General features: G+C 45.6%; 2 protein-coding genes across 10 annotated transcripts in view; one reads left to right on the forward strand and one right to left on the reverse strand.

Moving 5' to 3' along the window:
* Positions 1 to 9,794, forward strand: part of ATXN2 (ataxin 2) — a 115,698-nt gene extending 105,904 nt beyond the window's left edge. For 7 of the 8 annotated variants that reach the window (XM_055323169.1, XM_055323162.1, XM_055323163.1 and 4 more), the window contains 4 exons: positions 4,558 to 4,703; positions 5,653 to 5,880; positions 8,146 to 8,314; positions 9,174 to 9,794. In XM_055323169.1, the coding sequence (XP_055179144.1) occupies positions 4,558 to 4,703; positions 5,653 to 5,880; positions 8,146 to 8,314; positions 9,174 to 9,202 (572 nt within the window). In that variant the 3' untranslated portion in view covers positions 9,203 to 9,794. The remainder of the gene's footprint in view (positions 1 to 4,557; positions 4,704 to 5,652; positions 5,881 to 8,145; positions 8,315 to 9,173) is intronic. The other variant, XM_055323166.1, reaches the window with a different exon arrangement.
* Positions 9,795 to 10,389: 595 nt separating this feature from the next.
* The window catches only part of SH2B3 (SH2B adaptor protein 3), a 39,399-nt gene continuing 32,273 nt past the window's right edge, over positions 10,390 to 17,515 (reverse strand). The window contains exons 3-8 of one of the 2 annotated variants that reach the window (XM_055323171.1): positions 14,846 to 14,947; positions 14,672 to 14,763; positions 14,489 to 14,583; positions 14,152 to 14,366; positions 13,888 to 14,059; positions 10,390 to 13,736 (exon numbers count right to left, since the gene is read on the reverse strand). In XM_055323171.1, the coding sequence (XP_055179146.1) occupies positions 13,441 to 13,736; positions 13,888 to 14,059; positions 14,152 to 14,366; positions 14,489 to 14,583; positions 14,672 to 14,763; positions 14,846 to 14,947 (972 nt within the window). In that variant the 3' untranslated portion in view covers positions 10,390 to 13,440. Of the gene's footprint in view, positions 13,737 to 13,887; positions 14,060 to 14,151; positions 14,367 to 14,488; positions 14,587 to 14,671; positions 14,764 to 14,845; positions 14,948 to 17,515 lie in introns of both variants that reach the window. The other variant, XM_055323170.1, reaches the window with a different exon arrangement.

A 17,515-nucleotide genomic window follows, 5' to 3' on the forward strand; every position in this document is an offset into this window, starting at 1 on the left:
AGGTTTAAAGTACAGGTGGTAGACACCCCAGGACTTTTTGAGCTTCACATGGAAAGCACAACCTAGCTGCTTGATTACGTTTGGCAGCACTGGCCCCTCCCACCACCAGTGAAAAGGTAAACAATGGCTCCTAAATGGAGAATCTAGGCAGGGCTCTTTTGGAAATGAACATGAAAGGTGTGTCGTCTTTATTTTGTTAGGGCAGTTTTTAAAAAAGGCTAGTCATAGACTTTTTGGTATTTGGATAGGAAAGGTACTAACTTGCAGAAGTCCTTCAGAAATGTATGCCAGCAATGAGTCACTTTATGTGCAATACTATATTCTAAGGGATATTAAGGAATAAGATTTTAGATACTAAATTTTGGTTTATGTTAGAAAGACTTAATGTCTGAATCCACTAACTGCCAGTTTTTAAAAGTTGAGAAAACATTTTGACTAAAAAGTTTTCATTAACTGCGTCATGACTTGGTATCCAAAAATAAGTGTGTACATGTTATTCGTTTGGTGCCAGGAATTGTTAACAAATTTAATCCTTTAATAGATGCTCTTTAAAAAGGAGTCTTGCTGTATATCTATACTATTAAAGGGAAGCTTTGTATGTGATGTAGTATGTAAAAGACAGTGTCAGTAATTAATTTTATTATGTACTCAATTTGAGGTCTCAAATGTAGTTATCCTCACCATCTTACTGTCTCTGATAGTAATTTTGGAGTGAGTTTCCTGGTAAGTAGCTAAAAGGTCTTTAATCATCAAACCTAAGTATTAACTGCCTTAGTACAACTTCCTCTAAAAGGAAGTATTAGTTTTTAAAAGAAGCTAACAGTGGGGCTGCTATTTGTAATTTAATTTGCTGCTTTGTACCACTCCCTCCCCACAAGCCCTTTTGTCATGGTTTGTGTCTCTGTTGCCATTTATTCCACTTTAAGAGTTCGGTTTTCCTTTACTTCCTTTTTTTCTGAATTTAACATCAAATTGGGAGATTTTGTTTTCATGTTTAGTTTTGCAGTGCTGGTGATCTCTCATGACTTGTGCATCCAAGGTCAAAATGATAAAGCCTAGTTAAAAATTAAACACACAGCCTTGTGGACTGAATTGGCTTCAGTAAGATCATGGCTTAGGAAGCAATTTTTATAATGTGGTTAGTGTTACGGGGATTTAAGAAGTTACACATTTAGAGTTTTTAAACATTTGTATCAAGGAACCCAATGAGTAGGAAGCTTGTGGACCAGGTAAAACCCAAAAAAGCAATACTTTGACCTGAATTCATCCAGGTTTCGTGAAGACAACTTAATTTTTAAAGATAGAAGTTTAACCAATGAATAGCTAAATCTGAATTTGAAGAAAATGTATTTTTAACCTTTGGAATCCTTAGCTAATAAATTAATGAAATAATTATAACATAATAAAAACAGTTAAATGATAGACTCAGCTCAATCCAGCATTTATTGCCTTTCACTCTTCCCTTCTCCCTTTCCCTGATTCTAGTAGATTTTTTCCTCATTTACTCTATCTTGATTCCTTTCTCTTGCCTCTCTTCCCTTCCAGCCCCCGCCCCAGCCTTTTAATGTCCCTCCTATCCCACCTTTCTTTGTCTCATTCTTAACTGACTATTCAGGGAACCAAACTGTATTTTTGTTATATAAGTATTGAATTAAAATGTCAATTTCACATTTTTCCCAATTAGCTTTCCAGTTTCCATATTTGAGGGGGGAAAGAGTTCCTGGTTGAGGTACTTGCTGAGCAGATATCTTTTAAGCAAGAAGATAAACAGAGGAAAATATTTCTAATTAAACCTTCTAAAGTTTTTATTTGCAGCTAATGAAGCATATTTACATATGCTTGATTTTTCGTATAATCCATTGTAGTTTGTTGGTGTTTAGGAAAGGATGAAGTTTTTAAAACAAAAGCCTGTGTAAATGAATACAGTTTGGATACTTGAGGTATTTGTGCTGTGAATGCAAGTGAGATACAAATTAGAATACTCTATTTTAAAGCCATCAAGTTGGTAAACTCCTATCACAGAGATGCCTTTTAAAAATGCATGTAAAACATATATTTCATCTTTCAAAAAATTTCATCTTTTTTTCCAAATTTCAAGATTTTAACCTTTTTTAATCAATGAAGCACTTCATTATGAGACTTCATGGGCATAATTGTTCTCCTTGTGAGGTGTAATGTCTTTGTCAGAAAATTAATAATATAGCACTCAGCTAGTTTATTTTTTTATTTATGTTTCCTTAACTTTGCTTAGAAGGTTATTAAAAGTACAAATATTTCTTGAATAAAGTTTAAAAAATAGAAACTCTGGGATTCTGTACTCTGTCTTTATGAAACCTCATAAATTGAACTTGGGATTCAGGACTTACTTTCCACTAGACAGATTTAGTATTGTTACAAATGAAACATTTAAGAAGTTTGGCTGGCTCAGTTGGTAGAGCATGTGACTCTTGATCTCAGGGTCAAAAGTTGGAGCCCTGTGTTGGGGGTGGAGAGGTCTTTTAAAAAAGGGGGGGCCATGAATGACTCTAGACATCACTTAATCCAGTAGAACTACTCTCTGTGATGATAAATTGTGCTATCTAATCAGCAGCCAATTAGCTACATGTGATTATTTTAGTTATTTAAAAACAAATTTGAAAAATGAGTGTAAGATTTTCATTAAGAGCAGAGTCAGGCTCAAAATTTATGTCAAGTCTTTTAGACCAAGTCAAGTGCCTAGACAGTTTGGGGCATCTGAAAGTTAACCTAATGAATATGATGGTGAAGAATGGCCTCTTAGTAAGCAAATGAATTAGAAGAAAGACTGACTTTATAGACTCGGGACCATGGAGTTCAAGAAAAGCAATTATTAGCACATCCCAGCTCCCAGAAGACAGGCATGGGCTCTTCCTAAAAACACCCAGAGAATATCTTGCTGCAATTTTCCTTGTTAATATGTTCCAGTGTGTATTAACTCTTACAGTTAGGGAGACCTTTTCAATGTATAAACAAAAGTGTTTTGTTTAATCTAATCTGGGTATTAACAAATATTAATGCTTGCTATGCCATTGGCAGTGGATGCACAGGTGATCCTAGCACTGACTCTTTGCCTCGCCCTTCCCTCTTTTAAAAGATACACGTATGGGGCACCTGGCTAGCTCAGTTGGAAGAATGTGCAACTCTCGATCTTAGGGTTGTGAGTTTAAGCCTCATGCTGGGCATAAAGCCTACTTTAAAAAGATATGTATACATTTTAAAATACCTATACAATTGGAGATAATGAGTTAGGCTGGAATGTTGGTAGCCTTTAGCCCTACAGTGTCAAGCATTGCAGAATTGCTTCATGTGCCTAACCCTCCGCATAACATTTCCGTGGGACATGCCTGGGTATCACCTATGCTGGTGACTCTTGGTAGTCTTGCCTGTTAGACTGCTGGAGTTGAGTTCCTGATCTCAAAGCAGTGCTTGTTTCTTCCTGTCAGTCCCCTGTTTGTCTATATTTGCTCACATGTCCTATAAAGAACATGAGAAACTATTTTGGAATTGTTTCTGAATATAGGCTTCACTTTTCTGGGATTTTGGGATGAATTTGAGAGAAGGCTGGAAGTCATATGTTGCTAGGGATGTGTTTTGAGAACACTGCTCAGCTCTTTGCCACATCATGGTTAGATTTGTATCTTTGTGCTGTCGGTAGTCATTGGAAGCAATGAACTCATCTTACTGTGATTTTGATTCTCAAATTGCTGTTTTGGGAATACATGTATAAATGAATTTACACCTGATCTCCTGTTTGGTATCAAGGTATGGTCCTTGCTAAGATTTATTAAGAATTGGCTTTGACTTCTTGTGTTAATGAACACATTTTTACATAGAGTGGCCCATCATATTTCCTTTGAAGTTACTTTAGCTAGTAAAAATCTTTCTAAAGGCTGGGATGCTTTGAAGGGAGTTCATTTTTTTCTACCTTGTTTAGGTAATTCTATCTACTGAATTTCTTAAAGGTGAAAAAGGTCTTGAGTAGGACGGGTCCAGTGAATGAACTGAGTGGCAGAGTGACTTCTGTGACCAGCTGAGGTAGATTATGGTCATTTGTCTGTGAAAATAGAGCCCTGACCTTGCCACATACCTTACCCAACCCTTTCTTTCCCCTGGTCCCAATGCAGTCAGTGCCCATGGGACAGTGCAACTGCTTCAGGGCAGTAGCATGGTGAGGTTAGCCAGATGATGGCCTTGAGCTAAAGAGAGAGGTGTGTGTATGTGTGTGTGAGAGAGAATTGTTTCTGCTTATGCTTTTAAGTCTGGAGAATCTAGTGACTGTCTTAAGAGTAAATTTAATTAGATTTTAAAATAATGTATACAGCTGTGTTATATAAATAAAATGCCAGTCTGACTGGTAAGCAATGATTTCACACTTAGATTTTCAAGAAAATGGATGGTTTAAATGGAGTCAAACATAGAGATTGGTATAACCATAAATTACACACTGAGTATCTTGAAAGCTCAGCTGATGAGGCACAGAGGAGCAATTGGGACAGTCCTACATGCCGATTGTACACACACCTTTTTCTTTCACTTCAGTTTCCACTGGCTCCCTTGCTCAGCAGTATGCGCACCCTAATGCTACCCTGCACCCACATACTCCACATCCTCAGCCTTCAGCTACCCCCACCGGACAGCAGCAAAGCCAACATGGTGGAAGTCATCCTGCACCCAGTCCTGTTCAGGTAAGGAGAAACTCAGGTCTTGTAGAATTGTATCCTCATTCTATTTACTGAGAATTTTCTTCAGTGCTAAGTATCCTGCTAGGTACCATGTGATCAAAACCCCTCACATCCCTGCCTTCTGAAGCCAGCATACAGCTAACTCTGCCTTCTATACCCCTGGGATTTGGTTTTTGTTGTTACTGTTTTTTTTTGTTTGTTTGTTTGGTTGGTTGGTTGGTTGGTTTTTGTTGTTGTTGTTGTTGTTACCGTTTTTAAGTCACATTAAGATATGTGCTAAGGGGATCCCTGGGTGGCGCAGCGGTTTGGCGCCTGCCTTTGGCCCAGGGCGCGATCCTGGAGACCCGGGATCGAATCCCACATCGGGCTCCCAGTGCATGGAGCCTGCTTCTCCCTCTGCCTGTGTCTCTGCCTCTCTCTTTCTCTCTCTCTATGTGTGACTATCATAAATAAATAAATTAAAAAAATTAAAAAAAAAAGATATGTGCTAAGAATGAGGTGATTGGATAAGTCGTAGAAATAACTGAGTGAAAAAAATCTAATTTAACATTATATAAGGAATTCGGGACCTTTTTTTTAATTTCATTCCTGACAATTATACAGTGAGTTTGGTTTTTGTTTTTTTTTTTTGTTGTTTTGGGTTTTTTTTTGTTTTGTTTTTCTCCCCATGTTAGCTTCTGTAGTCATGTTTGTTAACAGGACAGTGAAGGATCTCTTTGACATCTTTCAGTTCCCTGGGGCAGTGGTCTTGTTCTACCTCTGCTTGATTGAGGGCTTGCAACCACCAGCCCTGCCCTTACCACCCTTACATTCTCTGGTACTTGCCACTGCTCCTCATTTTAGATGGGCCCAGGGGAGCCTGTTTTCATATGTGGAGTTCAGCTCTGTGTGTGACCTTAACTGCTTTTCATTCAAGAAATGGTTGTCTCAGTTCTTTCTTGTCGCTTTGCAGCACCATCAGCACCAGGCCGCTCAGGCTCTCCATCTGGCCAGTCCACAGCAGCAGTCAGCCATTTACCACGCGGGGCTTGCACCAACCCCACCTTCCATGACCCCTGCCTCCAATACGCAGTCGCCACAGAATAGTTTCCCAACAGCACAACAGACCGTCTTTACAATCCATCCTTCTCATGTTCAGCCGGCATATACCAATCCTCCCCACATGGCCCACGTACCTCAGGTAAACCATCTTTAGCCAACTTTCTGTGAAGACCAAGTAGAATATGAAGGTTATCAGATAAGCAGCAAAGAGCCAGATGCTCTGCAAGCTAGGAAACCCTGTGTGTGATGCCATTTGCCTGTCTCCCTTTTCCCCCTCAAATACATGTGATCTGGCCCTAAATGAATGTTGGTGTGGTTTTGTAATGGGATCAGTGAAGTTGCTGATTGGTCAGTCTTTTAATGTTTCCCATCTGAGACCTTAAAAATATCTCCGACATTGGAATGCAACCCAGTCCTTTCCTTCCTGTGTCTGCTTTGCTATGTTTATATAGCTTCATTGCTATATGTATATACATAATATATATATTCTTTTTTTTCCTCTCCCTCCCTCCTTCCCCATCCTTCCTCACACACACACACACACACACACACACACACACATACACACACACACACGTCTGGCAGGGAGATTGGGCCTTCACAAATTCTCAGCTCTCTGAGGTGACTGCCCTGAGCCTGTCAGCTTGAATGTTAGTCACACGAGTTCTAGAGAAATCTCTCCACTTGTTTTCCTTGCCTCTTGGTACACCCGCTTTGACCATATGTTGTACTTCTTGAAAGGGCTTGGCCTTGTACATTGGTGCAGTGTAACTAGAAGCTGGAAGCAACTCAGGTGTTCCCATTTTTCTTAAAGAGCAGCCTGGAAGGCATTTTGGAGCTCACCTCCAGTGTAAGCCTCTAATGGTTGAAAGGTGTGGTTGCCATCTCAGTGGTTGCTGGCTGCATCAGCTGCTGACAAAAGTCCAATGCAATCCAGGGCCAAGTTGGATTATCTTAGTAAAGAGCTGCACTGAAGTTGGGCTCTAACACTGTTCTTGAGGCCCTCCCTGGAACTGTTATGGGTGAATCGGCTGTATTTGATGGCTCTTTTTGCTGCTTTCATAACAGAACTCTCTTAGGCAGGTCTAAGCTAGACTGCTCACTGAACTCCATTTCATGTCGAACAGTGCGCCACTGAGGCTCTGGCGTGCTAGGGGCTAGAGATGTGACTCAGTTGGAGCTCACTCTCAGAAGGTGACCTTGTAATTAGAGTTCCACAGGTCTGGGAGGTTTGGGTGTCCTCTGCACAAGTGAGGGTTCTGTAGTGTGGTGCACTGCAGTGGATGATTTGTTTTTGATAGTGGGGAGGGAAGCTGGTTTGCTCAGGTGTGGGCCAGCGTGGTTTGGCTGAATCAGGAGCTTCATGAGAGCTGGGGTCCTGTAGGTGGTTAGCAGAGGCTGGTGGCTAAGTAGGTATGTGAATTTACATGTAAGTTGGGGTTCCTAAAACCTCACTTTTGTGGTTTTGTGCTGAAAGAGAAAAAGGTTAACACTTCTAGGGAAGTCCAGATATGTATGCCATGGGCCCATTTGAATATGTAAGAGAGTAAAAACAGCATTTCATTCAAGGCTTATTGTGGTCTAGAACAAGTGCACAGTATGGGAGGCAGGAAAGGAGGGCTCTTCCTGGCCCTGCCATATTCCCCCCAGAGCTGGGATCCGGCGATTTAAGCTGGCTTAAACCCTTTCCAACCTGACAGTGAGACCAGGTTGCACTCACTATCACTTGGTTTAGGGACACAGGGCTGGCCCAGATAAATTCACATTACTCCTCCCCATTTCATTGGAGCTATTTACTGCAGCCTCTTCCTCCTGCTCAGTCAGCATATCTCTTAGAATAAAGACTGTCACTTCTCGCTGCCCCGACTCATTCTTCAGAGATGTGCTGGTGAGCAGGCAAGAAACAGAAGGGAGGAGCAGACCACAAGAGGGCTAAGTAATTCCCATGTAGATTATTATCATCACCTGTTTTCCTATTTAAAAGGGAAGTATCTTTAAAACTACTTCAGGCCCCACTCAGAAGCCAGATTCTGAAGCATCATTGCATCTTACCTATTAAGTTGAGAAAGCTGCCCTTGGATCAGATATCTGAGCTTTGTAACAGTCTTGCCCCCCCATACATAGAATCCAGCAAACAGAAATGTTGAAGGCTAGGATGTTGCAGCCCTTATTTTTACCCAGACTGTTGGGCGCCTGCTCCTTCAGCCTTACAGGACCTGCTAACGGGTGAAGCATGTCTGTAGGTCAATTGATGATCCACTAGGGAGTGTCCCCAGAGAAAAGAAAGGGCCCTGGGGGGCCCCCTGTTGGCCTTTCCTACCCCAGCCCAGTGAAAGGAACACAGTTGACATGTTGTTTAAGCTGGAGATGTTGCCTGTATGCGTAAAAGAGCTCTCTGTTTCAGGCTCATGTACAGTCAGGAATGGTTCCTTCTCATCCAACTGCCCATGCGCCAATGATGCTAATGACGACACAGCCACCCGGCGGTCCCCAGGCCGCCCTCGCTCAAAGTGCACTACAGCCCATTCCAGTCTCGACAACAGCGCATTTCCCCTATATGACGCACCCTTCAGGTGAGGCGTGTGTGTGCAGGGGCCGCCGGGCACCCCAAAGCATTCTGCTCGCACAGGTCGAATGGCAGGCAGGGCCAGCGCTTTAAGCCCCGCATTTGAGAACTAGCAAGACCCGTCAGAGTGTGCACAGTAGGGACTGTGACGATCAGTTCAGTGTCAGGGCCTGAGGCTTCCAGGAGCCGACCGAGTCTGTGTGTGTTCTGATGGTATACAGGATTTGGCTTGATGAGAAGCAGCAGCAGCATTCTGTGTGGCTGATGCATGCTTAGGACTCAGTTGGCCTTCCTTGTTTATAATAGGCTGTACAGGGCAGCGTTTTCCTTCCTTAGTCCCCCCGCCCCCAGTCTGACGGGGGTGGCTACCACCATGGCAGAGTTTGATTGTAGCTCTGGAGAATACTACTGAATAGAAAGTGTGCTGTGTGTGGATTGGTTTTGAGTGTAGCATTAGCTCCAGCCTATGCCCTGACAGGGAGAGAAGGCCCCGTGATTGTGCTCTAATACTTGATGGCTGCCATGGCAATATTTCACAGTCTAACCTGTTACTCTGAAAGCAATACTGGTGCTTGGCTAGTTATTTGGGGAGGGGGTATGTATGTTAAGGACTTTTTTTCTACCCCATGAGCAACAAGTCTTCTGGGAGTTTTATCTGAAGTGGTTTTACATCTCTCTGGTTTGTTTCTACTCACCCACCAACCCCTCCCCCTTTTGGTGCAGATGGGTGGGGGGGAGAGTGAATTAAATTTTGAGCCTTGTTCAGCTAGCACAAGGATAGTTTACAGTCATGTGCTGCAGAGACACTAGGCTAATGTGTGGTGTTGCCAGTTCTCTGTTTAAATATCCGCTTTTCTTTTTTACAGTACAAGCCCACCACCAACAGCAGTTGTAAGGCTGCCCTGGAGGAACCGAAAGGCCAAATTCCCTCCTCCCTTCTACTGCTTCTACCAACTGGAAGCACAGAAAACTAGAATTTCATTTATTTTGTTTTTAAAAAATATATGTTGATTTCTGTAACATCCAATAGGAATGCTAACAGTTCACTTGCAGTGGAAGATATTTGGACCGAGTAGAGGCATTTAGGAACTTGTGGGCTGTTCCATAATTCCATATGCTGTTTCAGAGTCCCGCAAGTACCCCAGCTCTGCTTGCTGAAACTGGAAGTTATTTATTTTTTAATGACCCTCGAAAGTCATGAACACATCAGCTAGCAAAAGTAACAAGAGTGATTCTTGCTGCTATTACTGCTAAAAATAATAATAATAATAATCAAGACTTGGAACGCCCTTTTACTAAACTTGACAAAGGTTCAGTAAATTCTTACCGTCAAAATGACGGGTTATTATTTATAAATCAAGTTTGATGGAGTGATCACTGTCTACAGTGGTTCAACTTTTAAGTTAAGGGAAAAACTTTTACTTTGTAGATAATATAAAATAAAAACTTAAAAAAAATTAAAAAATAAAAAAAGTTTTAAAAACTGATATCAAGTTAGTGTGTGTTTGTATAAGCTTAAGATATTTCTGTTATAGGATACTTCGTATCAAGGCAGGAGGGCTGAGTGTGCTTTCTTAAATGTCCTGGAAGGTTAGTTGTCAAATGACTTTTCTTCTTCACCTTTAGTTCTGGTTCAAGGTATCTCTAGAAAAAGACAAGACTGAGACATTCTCTTTGGTGGATAAAGGTCCGCTCCAGGAGGAGGAAGGCTGGCCAGAGCTGGGCAGCACTGAGATCCCACATCCTCAGCCTGACGCTGGTTCTGTAAGCTTCCTTTTCAGTATCTCCTGAACACAGATGAGTGGTGTTAGTCTGAAGTCTTCCTTATTCACACATCTGATTTACCAGTAGGGGGCAGGCGGTACTTTTTAAAAAGAAACTGGTAAACCCAGAGGGCTGAAAAGCTAAAACAATGCAGGGATGTACAAAGTAGCTTACTGCTGTAGACTCTCAGCATTGCTCATGTTCCCCATTTGTGGGAGGACAAAGGGAAAAGCAAGTAATTGAGGAGAGCAAGGATTTTGAAGAGACCATAGTCCTGTTACCCTGTTAGGAGAGCCTTTAGATATTGTGGCAACAAGATTCTGAAAACTTTTTAATTCATGTGTAGCAATTTGTACATTATAGCAAAATTTGCATTGAGAATAAGTTACTTGTACAGTACATAAACAATACATAAAAATTTGCCAATACCTTCTGCCTATAATGATACAGAATGGATCCATTTATTATGTTATTATTACATTGTGCTACTTATTCCAAACACTGGGTGTCAGATGTGTCCTTGTTAAGAGGCAGTGGATAATATACTATCAAGTTCCTCTAGCCTGTGGGAGATGTTAGAGCTCATATGACATTTGTGATGAGACATAGCCCTGAATTAAAAGCATGAAGGAATCTCAGGTGACACTTAGGGAAAGAGTTCAAGGCCTTGATTTTACGTTAAACTGTTATGTAAAAATAGTGTTCTCTGGCCTAAGATTTTAATGATTGCTATTCCTTTTTCCTACACGGTCCAGAAATGATCAAAGGCAGAAGATTTATACCAGATAAAGCCATATGGATTGCTGGTCTAAAATTCAAGGCAGGTTAGTTGACTTAATTCTTTGGTGCTGGTGACTATTAGTTTCTAAAAGTTTATTCAAGACAGAAGAAAGGAAGTGATGGTGTTGGGAGCAGTCAAGCTATCCTTGTCTGTAATTAGAGATAAGGGATCGTGGTGCTTACTGTCCATCTGGCACTCAGAGCCTGGGCTTTCAGTGGAGGCTGTTGGCTTGGCTTCTTGCTGCCAGCAGCTGTCACATTGGGGCCAGGAGGGTGGTGGGGTATGCTGTGACTGTGGCAGGCTGGCTATAGCCAGCAGGATCATTTCCTCATTGCTTGTGAAGGCATCAAGCCCAGAGACTCACTACTCCTTTTCCTCCATCTCGACCTGCTCTAGCAGAAACAAAAGGCATTGGCTCAGTGTCACTTCTTCCCAGTCTATGAGGGGGCTTTTTTTTTCAGAATGTATTTGAGCTGTCCTGGTAAATTGGACATGTTTAAAAAGTGTTTTTCTTGAGCATTTTATACTGAAGTAGTCTAGGTGGGTGATTTCCAATTTTCTGTCACAATCAGAACGTGTCCTTTGTAGCCAGTGGATCAGAGCTGCCAATTTGCTGTGCCTGGCACTGCCTGAGAATTGTATGGTGAGAAGCTCAGAAGCGAGTGCCCCTGGCTTAAAAATGTCAAATCCCAGATTTTTAGATCCCATTCCTTCTAGTGAGAGGGAGGGGCTTCCTTGGGTTGTTGCCTACTTGGCCCCTTTCCTGTATCGACAAGGGGACAATCTGTACCAGTGACTTCTCAGCATTGACTTCCTGTGACGAGCTTTCTCTAATAGAAATCCAGAATAGCGCTTACTTCTCTGGTTCACACTTAGTATCCATTACATAGAGAGACCTGCTTGATGTGTAGAAGGAAAGAGGTGTCCTTAGAAAAAGACCACAAATCTGGATCGGATCTGCTTTACAATCGTTTTTAAAGTAGTGAAGAGGTGACACCGCTTGCTCCCTCCACCCATCCCCACCCCCACAATGAAAACCCAGAAATTTCTAGAAGCAAAAGTCTGACTTCTGGAAATACAGAGAATGGCTAGAGGGAGCAGACCAGACCCTCACCCCCAAAAAAAGGCAAGCAGTAGTTAGAGGCTAAGACTGATGTATCCATAAATGTTAAGCTGTGCTAAACTCCTAGTTTCCTAGAAGCCACTTTGGTGAGCCTAGTGGCTATATTGAATGGCTCTGCTGCCCCCCTTGTTTCTGAGCCTCTGCATGAAAGTTTTAGGAAGAGCCAGCCACCCTGTGAATTGTATTACTGGTGAAAGGAAAGTATAGATGGAGATTGGACTTTAGGACCCCCTGGGCTGTTGGAGATGATGTGTGCCCATGTGTTCATACACATTTCTCATCAAATGAAGCAGTAAGCAGCTGGAATAGAAACTGATTGTGGGCTGTTAAAAGAGTTTCTCATTAGCTGTGGCACCAGACTCCTAGCTCCTATTTTGGCTCAAGATTGAGCCTAAAACCTTGTGGAATAGTTCATAAGCCACTAGATGCCTGGGGGGCTCTGAGCCAGCCCTGTTGGTGAAGGACTTACCAGAAGATAGGGCCTAGGAGCCCTCCCTTCCCTTTTTGCTTGTCCCTCCCTTGCCCCTTAAACTAGTTGAATTCTCACCATAAAGCTGCTGTAAACCACAATCCAGTTTTTTATTCATAAGGCACCAGGGTAGAATTATCCTTGCCACCCTCCTATTTCAGTAATTGCCTGAATTTCCCTGAAAGGGTGACAAAACTTCACTTCCCTACATTTAGGAAGGACAGTGGCTACTCAGCAGCAGGTGACTGTCCTGAGGATGAAAAAGACATGGAAGCCAGGCATGCTGGCTCAGACCGGGAACTTGTCAAGTAAGGTTTGCATAGCTGTCTCTGTTGCCTGGGTATTAAAGAGTGCAATGAAATAAGCAATAATTGGGTTTTGAGACCTGAATCCTTTGAAAAATTAATCTGAGGTAAAATGTTTAAAGTCATTTTTAACCTTGAGCTTTGTCCAAACTAAAGCTGCAAGTCAGAGCAGAACTGGTGTGTTCACCTATGGCATGGGTGATGGCAGACCTGCCATGTGGGCTGAGGCTACAACAGGCAAACCAATATGAGAATCCAGGGCTTGTTAGTGTTTTGGGCTTCCTGACGACCCACCCCACCCCACCCCCGAGAATCTGCCATCGGCTGTGACAATGTCAGTGAAAAAGAGAACCAAGGTTCCACCGCCAGCTCTGGCCCTCACCCCACCACCTCCTGTAAGAGGGACGGGGCCTGGTCCTAGGGACTCAGGGCAGGAACTAGTGGCATCTGCGAACAAGAACTACATCTGTAAACAATGAGGAGAAAGCCAACTGGTGGGTGGATGAAACTTATAGGAGGCCCTTCAACAGGCCTAATAGAAGGGTCACATCCAAACTGGAATGAGCAGTTAACAGTGTCCCTTAAAACTCTCTCTGGAAGGAAGGAAAGAAAGTTACATTCACAAGTTCACATCTCTGCTTGCTTGTGTTCCTCAGGGGCATGTGTGAGGCTGGGGATTCCTCGCTGCCCGTCAGAGAGGTGTATACTGATTGTCTATGGCCCGTAGATGGCTCCGGGAGGAGGAGTCCATTTCGTAGTCTGAGTCCCGGGCTCGACTGGCAGGTTCAGGCTCCAGGTGCCGTAGGCTGTTGGCCAGCTCCTCCGGCGAAGGCACCAGGTGGAATATCTGCTCTGGGGGAGAGGATCGGCCTGGGAGACCCTCTGGGCCAAGCCCCCGTGGACAGCCAGAAGAACTAAGGTGGGGAAGGCCCAGCTCCGAATCCCAGTGAGTGAGGGAGAACGGAAACAGGACAGTGTTGGAGGAACCTGGGGGACAAGGGACCAAGAGAGAGACCAACATGTGACAGGGTGTAGATGCTGGAAGAACATAAAAACAGATCTCTATGCTCCTAGGCTTGCCGCAAGCTTTTACCCTCTACCTGGGTCCCTGTGCCACCCATCCCCTGAAGGGTCACACCTGGTGGCTGAGAGACGACTACCACATAGCTGGACAAGCGGACATCACAGGCAGCTCCGCACTCGAGTGGGATGGGGGAGCGCTGGAAGTGGTGTAGCATGTCCACGACAGAGGGGAAGTGCAGATGCTGCACTCGGCACTGGCCCCGCTCAGTCAGCGACAGGCGCAGGTGCTACGGGAGGAGAGCAAAGTACTCTCAGGCACTGGCCTGAGGGCCTTGACCTTGGGGTTGCGGGGTACAGTTCCACCTACCATGCCCCATACCTTGGCTATGCCTTGGAAGTTGAATGTGAGCACATATTCTCCACGCCGTGTCTCACTCTGCCGTACCAGAAACACTCCATGAGCATCAGGACCCTGCAGCTGAACCAGCTGAGCCGCCTTCACCCGGGAGATGGGGCCATGGAACCAGGGGTAACAGGACAGGAAATGATCTGTTTTCTGACAGGCTGGGTCCAGCAGCCCCCCAGGAGAAGCACCTGGTAGACAAAATGGGTGATGGTGATACCCCCCACACCACCCCCCATTGCGTACCTTCTGTCTTGGGCTGAAGCTGATTCCAACGTAATTACATGGAGGATGGAGGCCTGGACCCACTCACCTTGGTTCAGGGAATCTGTGCTTCCCCTTGGAGAGGCGGATGTGCCAGGCTCTAGGGCTGAGGGAATATGCATCTCTGGGTCTGTGCTCTCCAGCCTGCTGAAGAGGCTGAGATTAGGATCTGGGTAAACCAGAGGAGCAGGAAAAACTTCCAGAAGTAGGGCCCTCCCGTCTGGGGCCTCACCCGTGGCCTGTGCACTCCCGGAGCTCAGCCATCCAGGAATTCAGCTGCTGCTCATCCCCCACTTCAAAAATGATGTCAGTCCGGTCCTTCACCTGGCAGGGAGGAAGGGAACAGGTATGTAAGATGCCTCAGGTATGTAGGTGTGACTCCTGGGTGTGAAAAGTTGTCACTCACCTTTAAGACAAAGGTGTAGAGGTTGTCCGGCATCTCGAGGCGTGTGCATCGCCGCACCTCCTGGATATTGGAGCAGGCTGCTTGTAGCTTGGGCTTTGAACTCTAGGAGACCAAGGTAGGGCACTTGAGGCTTGTCCCTGACGGCCCTTCACCCACACAGGCCTCTTTTTTTTCTGTGTCTCCCCAGGGGCTCAGCTGGGTGAGTACTCATGGTGCTGCCAAGCAGGTACCCCAAACCTGGAGAAAGATCTAGCATTCTGGCTTGCATGAGCCTGCCAAGGGCCCTTCTCCTGTAGCCTCTTAAGCAGTAGCCCCACACCCCAAACACTGAGGTCCTCAGAAACCTATGTTACCTGAAGGCCACCCCCACCCTGTCCCTTTATCTGAAGCTATCTCTGTCAGGTGTTTGCCTGCTGACATCTGGTTTTCCTTCCCCTGGTGGAGCAGAGATCTCCCCGCAACCCAGCCACATCACAATGGCTGCTGACCTCCTCATCAAAAAAAGCCCAGAGAGTGGACATGAGGGTATCCGTTCAAAGTCACATTTCCCTCTGTGGTGCTGGGGGACCCAAGGCCTTTGTTGTACGTCTGGTCCCTCTGCCGACCCTCATCAGTTCCCCGTTAGTGCAGGCCGTAGGAAACATACTCTCATCACATCTTAGAGAAGAAACTCAGGTCTTTGAGGTGAACTCCTTTGCCTAAGGGAGGGTAGATGGAGTTTCCACCTCCCTCCTACAACCTAGAACCTATAGCCTATAGCCTAGAACCTCAAACTGCCACCCTAACCTGTCTTCAAGTCTGAGGACAAGGAAGGGTGGATTTGGCTGCAGGGCGGGGTTCGCAGAGTAGCTTAGCCACAGGCTCTTGGGGCTTCTGCCAATATCCCTAAAGGGGCAAAACCTGGTATGGCTGGCCTCAGAACCAGCTGGAAACCTACACAAAATCTTGGGCCCAGGGGTCTCCCATGACATCCAACATACACAGGACAGGGTTCAGAGTGCATGGAAGGTGGTCTCCTATGTTTTGCCAGTGAGAGTTCCTCTTCTGAGTCTTGACTGAACCTGGCTGAAGGCAGGGGCTGAACTTGCAGATGCCTGTTCCCTGGGAGCAGGAAGCTCTGGGGTATCCTAGAACACAGGAGCCAGCATCTCTGGGGCAGCAGTTTCTCAAAAAAGAGGTCTTCCCTCCTTGCCCCCTCCCCCATCTCTTCCTCTTGAGATAAGAGTGCCAAGATTATTTCTCTGGGGTCATGAGATGATCAATGGCTGCTTTGAGCAGGGGCCAGAAGGAGATAAGAATGGAGGAAGGAGCCAGAGATGATGGGGGAATGGACAGAGAGGCTCAACTGGATGCCCTCTTTCCAGTACTTCTCTTCCCAAGGGCCTGGAGACAGCCAGGCCCATCTGGGAAGGACCAGCCCTACCAAGCCAATGCCCAGCAGGGGCAAGGAAATGGAAACAAGCCAGGCCCAAAGGCTAGTTCCTGGCACTGTGGCTTTGAAGGACTCTGACCACATCTTGGGCAGAAGCTGCCTTGTCAAAAAGTAATACAAGAATCCATCCCCAAAGCCATGTGTGTAACTGCTTGGGACATGGAGGCACCAGACACCTCTGATAGGATGGTGACACCAGGGCTAGGCCACCTGCCATCAGCCACTCCACATCCACAGGAGGGCTGGTGAACAGTAAGGTAAGGAGCAGAAGGGCAGGAGAGGGTTGGCCAAACTGGGGCTCTTCCCAGTCCAGGCACCTGCCGCCACCAATCTGAAGGGAATAACAACTCTAGGAACCCCTGACATATACCATGGTGGACTGCCTCATCTTACATCTTATAAAGGAAGGAGCAAGCTCAGAGAGGTGGCCAGTCCCCCAGCCCTAAGTGACCAGCACTAGCCAGGGGGTTTTATCTTTCAGGTTTCTTTTAGATGGCCCCTAGATCCCAGTGTCTCAGCCTTGGGAGTCTGGGCAATGTGGGGAGCACAGGAGTCTCGTGCAGGACTGGCATAGGCCCTCGGTGTGCTGGAGTGCATATGGCTGGCAGCTTTCACAGCCAGCCTCTCAGAGCCTCCGTTTCCTTTCTGCAAAATGGGTAAGGTACGAGAGCTGTTTCTTTCCTTCTCCTACTTTTGAAGTTGGCTCTGCCTGGCCTCAAGTCTCCCCACTGGCTCTGGGCCCTCAGGATCACTGGGAGGAAGTAGGCCAGGCCAAGGAGGAACAGACCTAGTCTCCCTTTCAGTTCCGCTCTGGGCCCTGGCCCCAGGGTGAATGCTGAGATTAACCAGCAAAGCCACTGGTTTCACTCTGAATGTGGGGCCTCCATGCCAGCTCTATCCCCAGCAGCTGAGGAACTGCTGACCTGGCAGGCAGTGGTGAAGAGGATTCCCCCACCTCCCCCACAACCACCCCTGGCTGCACAGATGCTGGCTCCCATCTGCCCCCTGGCTAAGATGACACAGATTCTTCCTGACCCCTCCCAGGCAGCCTGGGGGACAGTTGCTCCCAGCCAGCCCAGTTGTCTCCCCCATTGCCACACAGCTAAAGTATCATACTACTGTGCTGCCTGATGGTGGAGAGGGGCCAGAGGCTCTGCTCAGACTGCAGTGGCAGGTAAGCATGGGGCAGGATAAACCCTGCCTGTGGCCACAGCTCTAGCTGGATAGTCTAGAGCAGG

Source organism: Nyctereutes procyonoides, unplaced genomic scaffold (genome assembly GCF_905146905.1).
Source record: "Nyctereutes procyonoides isolate TBG_1078 unplaced genomic scaffold, NYPRO_anot_genome, whole genome shotgun sequence".
In the NCBI taxonomy this organism is placed as follows: Eukaryota; Metazoa; Chordata; class Mammalia; order Carnivora; family Canidae; genus Nyctereutes; species Nyctereutes procyonoides.